The 6,214-nt window shown below is 44.5% G+C and overlaps 2 protein-coding genes across 2 annotated transcripts in view; both read left to right on the plus strand.

The window, feature by feature from the left end:
- Positions 1-131: 131 nt before the first annotated feature.
- Positions 132-1,268, plus strand: LOC106867936 (uncharacterized). The gene has a single exon (XM_014913004.2). The coding sequence runs from the start codon at positions 132-134 to the stop codon at positions 1,266-1,268; it is 1,137 nt and encodes a 378-aa protein (XP_014768490.2).
- Positions 1,269-1,349: 81 nt separating this feature from the next.
- LOC106867930 (uncharacterized) overlaps positions 1,350-6,214 on the plus strand; it is a 59,822-nt gene continuing 54,957 nt past the window's right edge. Inside the window, exon 1 of the mRNA XM_014912998.2 lies at positions 1,350-4,691. Within this exon, the coding sequence (XP_014768484.1) occupies positions 1,350-4,691 (3,342 nt within the window). The remainder of the gene's footprint in view (positions 4,692-6,214) is intronic.

Here is a 6,214-nt window from a genome sequence, read left to right on the forward strand (position 1 = left end):
GTGTAGATCGGACAGTTTCCACGGCAACAGAAAATAGCGTCGGCGAATTGGTCGATGAAGGGGCCGTGACTGTGACATTGAAAGTCGATTACAGAGCGGAAGACGAGTTTAAGCAGGACTCCAAATGTGAAATGCAAGTGAAGAATTTGGGTAAGCAGGAACCTGGTTCTGATTCTGGGCATGACTCAGTCTCTTCCTCAAGTGTCCTTGAAAATCCGACTGGTGATTCGGGGTCAGCTCATAGCGATGCGGAATCCGTGTCCCGTCCATCAACCGGGGCCCCAATCCAGGAGTCAGCAATGCTTTTAGCCGCGCCTTCTCCAACATTGCCAGTCACCAAGCGGAAACCTCCGTCATTATCGCAACTAGTTTCGATCGATAAGAAAACTCCGTCACCTGTGACCTCATCAACTTTGACATCAAGGTCAAGTCCATGTCCTTCGTCGTTCTCGTTGAATTCTCCTGCGACTCCGTCAACCACGTCGCCGCCATCAATGCCTTTATCAATGTCTTCTTCGTTGATATCTCCATCATCTCACCCGTCACACGAAACAACCGAAAGCTCGGCATCATCGCATACAATGTCCTCTTGCTTTCCTGCATTCTTGCCATCTTCTGACACAGCAGCTAAAGGCGAACCACCGGAACAAGCTTCTTCACTCGGACACCAACCGACACCGCCAACCACTTCCTCTGCTCTGTCTGACGTCACACGCGCTTCATCAATCGATCAACGTCGCTCTTTCGATTATCAACTGACTCATGCTTTGAAGGTGATTGCTTCTGACTCCAACACAAATTCAACTCTACGAAGCGATGATGGAACACCTATAGCGACCGACGAGTCGCCGAAACCGCAGAAACAACAACTTCAACAATTCACTTCGTCGCTTCGCTCCAATACTCCACTCGTTGTGCCTGCTTTTAACTCGACCCAGCAATCGGAGAAAGCGCCATCTTCGCCAAAAACAACCAATCAACGTTTCAGAACCAATAATATCTTGTCGCGCATGCTCTTACCAACTTTCAATGTTTCCTCTTCGGCGTTTTTCTCTTCGTCTGCTTCTTCTTCTCCGGGATCACCTTCATCTATCTCTCCCTCTTCACTCTACCCGCCTCCTTCTTCACTCGCCTCTGAAATTCCATTATCTCCGTTGCCTACAGCACCTCCACCAACACCGCCACCACCAACAACACCACCACCGCCGCCGCCGACTTCCTTGTTGACTTCCCCGACCTCAACGCCTCCATCGTCGTCTCCACCTTAGCCTCAGTTGGCTTCTTTGCCGAAGAAAATAGCACCGAAAGCAGGAAGGTTAATCAATCCGATCAGTGCAATTGACGGAACAATGGAACCTAAAGCTACAATGTTCAATGTCTGGACAATGATTGGTAAAAACGGACCAAATGATGAGATTAAAATAGTTAATTCTCCACAAAGTTGGCATTCACGTTTTTATCGTCTTCACCATCATGATCATAATTATCATCTACCTCTTCATCCTCCTCGTCTTTTTCATCCTCCTCATCATTGTCATTTACATATCACCAACAAACATTTGTATCTTTCAGGTCATCATAGAGTTCTCTTTGACGACCAGATGCTGCAAGAATCGGACATTGGTAAGCTTGATTCTGAAGACAGAATCCTAGTAAGTAGAGATAGCGGTGTCATTGTAAATGGTACGGGTCCGGCTCTGACCATTGCTTCCGAGGTGTGGGATACGCATGAAGAGAGCTGGAATACTTTATCTAAATTTGATGGCTATTGCAACAGAAGCCACATGAACAGCGGCAAAGGCGACCGAGACGTCGCTGACGGTGACCCAACTCACTCCTTGACACTTATAAAAGCAGACGATAATATTAAGAGAAATACCACCACCACCACCATGACCACGGCTGCAAATAATAATAATAATAATAATAATAATAATAATAATAATAATAATAATAATAGCAGCAGCAGCAGAACAGAAAAAGCGCGCTGTCGGAGACAAATGTTGAAAAGGGAAACGTTAGGTGACGATCAAAGTTGCATTGAGTTTAGTGGAAATGTGTTGTTTGTGAAGTTTAAACGGGTAGATGAAACAAAGGGTGGAATAGAAGAGATAAAAGAAGCGCTGGCAGAACTAAAATGGAAGAGACAAAGAAAGGGAATGGTCGAAGAATTTACTATACAAAGTGGAATCTCCAGGGAAGAATACAGGAGGAGCAAATGGCTGCCAGTGAAAAGTGACCAAACTCGAAGAGAAATGCTGACATCATCAAAAGTGAGAAGATCCCAGTGTTCAGGATGGCAGCCAGAGACGGCAGCCACACCAGCGCCACCCCTGGCACAACCATCTTTGCCATTATATTCCTCAGCCTCCTCCTGCCTCTGGCAACCAGAATTAGGAAGTCTCGCAGTGAGGCTAGTAATTAAAACCTTCTACTGCTCCTTTCCCCACCAAAGCAAAAAGCTGGCTCCACCACCACCACCACCACTTTATATTATTATTACTACTACTACTACTACTACTAACGGTCTCTGCTGCAGTGATCGAGGTTATGACTACCACCACCATTATTCATGCTATTATTATTACTTCGACAGATACAAACAAACGATACAAACTGCTGAAGAGGAGTCGGATATAAAACATTTGTTAATACGTTTCAAGTCAGCTGTAGTGTTGGCAACAACAACAATTGTGGTGGTGGGGGCGGCGATGGTAATAGTAGTAGTAGTAGTGGCAGTCGTAACAACGCTGAACTCCAGTGGTAATCCATCTGGCGTTACCCGTTCTCTGATTCCTTGTAGCCACAGCATCACTTCTGACAGAAACCCTGTTATTACCTCCCCCTCCTCTCCTTCTCTAAGAAAGGTAACAACTTTGGATGGCAGATGCCAAGTGGAAACGAAACCACGACCCGACCGACTCCACCGAAACACCACTCGACCTCCTCGCCTCCCCTTCACAATCGGCTGCTATTGTGACCAAGCCTGTTTAGACAACATCAATGGAGGTGCAGCCGCGCTGCCTGCCAACAACTGTGACGACAACCTCTTCCCCGCACATGACCACCACCACCACCACCACCACGATGACGCTGACGATGATGCTGACGACGCTGATGATGATGATGATGGCACATCTGGGGATGGTTTTAATAACACTTTAACACAAACAACTAATTTCATAGCCGAGCCTAACACTACAGCCACCACTGAACTTACTACTACTACTACTACTGTAGCTACTGCTGCTACTAGAACGAAACAAACAAAAACAAGGAACTGCAACAACATCAACATCAATAACGGCAGCAGCAGCAGCAGTATCAAAAGATGCGATAGAAAACGCGTTGACGACGAGAAGACAAACGAGAGCGGCGATAAAAGTAAATTAGACGACAGAGATAACAACAGAGTCTGTGATTGTCGACTGAACAACAACAACAACAAGAACACCAACAGCAACAACAGCAGCAAAGACTGTGTAGCAAGAAGCGAGTTTCGGATGGAGAAAGAAGCGAGCGAAACGGTGATGTTCTCCAGTGATACAAACACCGACTCGGACTGCTACAATAACAACATCACCATTAACAACAACAGCAATAACAAAATTAGAGACGAGAAAGTAGCAGCCATGACGAGAAGGCGAGAGTTAGAAGACTGTGAAGCGGATTTCACCAACAGCGCCACCTCTTGGTCGATGACGGCGGCGGCGGCAACCAACACGAACAACAAAAACAACAACATTAGTAGAAACAATAAGGTGGAAGTATATGATGATGATGATGATGATGATGATGATTGTGGTGGTGATGTGAGTGAGGATTGTCGGTCAGCCCCTCCAACGGCCTCCCCTACTGACAGCTGTTCTTCCCTGCTACTATTACCACCTCCGCCAACTGACGCCGCCGCCGCCGCCGCCGCCACTGCTGTTTCTCTTCCTCATCTTACTTTGACTCCATCAACTACAAACAGCAACAGCAGCAGGTTCGGCTCAGCCGCCGCTCCACAGTTCTTGACTTCGGCAAAACTGTCAGAAAGGGAAGCCATCAACATGTCGACAAGCAGAGACGGCCAGTGTTGGACCCAGCTGTCTCCTTCTACTGTTTACACCTTTATTTACTGGTCGCCCCTCAACAAGTCCTACACCAACAAAGAGCCATTGCTGCTACCTCCATCTCCTTCGTCTAATTCTTCATCATCTTCATCATCAATATCATTACCATCAACATTCTCATCATCAACAACAGCATCATCATCATCATCACCTTCAGTAACAACATCAGTAACACCATCAGAATTATCACCCCTACCACCACCACCACCACCACCACCACTACCATCATCATCATCAGTATCCTCATCACCACTACCCCCACCTCCTGTAGTAGAAGCAATGGTATCCCCCACAGGCACAGCTCCGTCAGACTTACCAAAATCTCCGTCGTTTCCAGTCGCCAACACAACAGTGCCGCGGATTCAATGTTCCAAACCGACCCCGATGTTAACACTCAACCGGCTTTCCAATACGACAGCGTCCAGTTTTAATTACCATGGAAGCGGGTTCGGTTCCTGGACGAAATACCTTTTCTTCATGCTGCTGGTCGTTGTACAATTACTCTCCCAGCCAGTGGACTCGGCCCAGCCGCGAACTCAAAGGAGTGCTGGGACGAATATACAGAAAAAAGGAATGGTAAGTCAGCTTTTAATAAATACACACACACACACACATACATATTTGTATATGGGTATGTGTATCTGTATATATGTATGTATATGTGCACTTGATGTAGATTTGACTGTGATGTCTACTCCTTGTATGTAATATATGTGTCTATGATGTTCGGATGCGTAAATGTATGTGTTTGGATTATTCTAATTTTGGCCATACATAGCATAAATGAAATACTATATACATGTCTGCGTGTGTATACCCAAATACAAAGGTGTGTGTCTGTGTGTGTGTATATGTGTGTGTGTGTGTGTGTGTATGTGTGTGTGTGTGTGTGTGGTCGGAACAGACAGAATGGTTGTGAAGCTCACTTCGCAAGTTGGCGGTCTTGAGCAAATATTTCTACTCCACCCCGGGTCAGTTGAACCTTTATATGCGAAACTGGGTGGACAGAAAGGCGGGAGAGTACCTCTCCTTGAAGGGTCCATCTTGGTGACACCCTGTGGCTACACTAACTCCCGATCTAAGAAGGATTATTCAGGATCCATGTATCGATGGAACACTCTCCCCTCCCTCACTTCATTCGAAGGTATTTCAGAGAATTGATTGGACAATCGAACACTTCGCTCGAGTGTAGCAAGCAGCCATGCATACTATACATTCATTCATTCATACATACATACATACATACAAACAGACACACATACATACAGAGGCATATATGTGTGTGTGTCTATGTTTTTATGGGTATACATAAGAGTGTGTGTGTGTGTGTGTGTGTACATTTTGGTTTCGCGTGTATATATGTTTGTGTTTTGGATGTATTTGTGTGTGTATGTACGTTTTGGTTTTGTGTATATGATGTGTGTGTGTGTGTGTGTGTTTTGCCATGTCTGTGTATACCTAAGTGCGTGTGTGATGCATCACGTAGTGAATGTAAATGATGATGAAGATGATTTCTTTATTTGGCTCAGAGCGTCTGATGGGTGGAGGAGGAGGGGTGGTATTGCAAATATACGTTTGTAATTTGTGGGGTGTGGAGATTTGACGGTGGTGGTGGTGGCGTGGAAGATATTTTGTGCCATCAATAAATGGTAACGCCAAGAACCTAAGGAATTGTTTGAAGGACTAAGCCTGTACGGACTACACGGGGACATACTCAACAAATATACATTTGTATATACACACACACACACATGTATATCTATCTATCTGTATATATATATATATATATATATATATATATATATATACATAGAGAGAGAGAGAGAGAGAGAGAGAGAGAGAGAGAGAGAGATACATACATACATACACATACACACACATGTATATACAATTTGAAAAGTAGCGAATACGTGTGTATATCTGTACGCTGTTTCTTAATGACAAATATACAGATGTACGATTATAATTATATATGCTTTTCTATGTGTCTTAAAACTATATATATATATATATATATACAGTAACAAAGTGTGTGTTGCGTAGAATTAAGTGGTAGAATTAGGCATATATATATATATATATATATATATATATATATA

The sequence above is a fragment of the Octopus bimaculoides genome, chromosome 25, assembly GCF_001194135.2.
Source record: "Octopus bimaculoides isolate UCB-OBI-ISO-001 chromosome 25, ASM119413v2, whole genome shotgun sequence".
In the NCBI taxonomy this organism is placed as follows: Eukaryota; Metazoa; Mollusca; class Cephalopoda; order Octopoda; family Octopodidae; genus Octopus; species Octopus bimaculoides.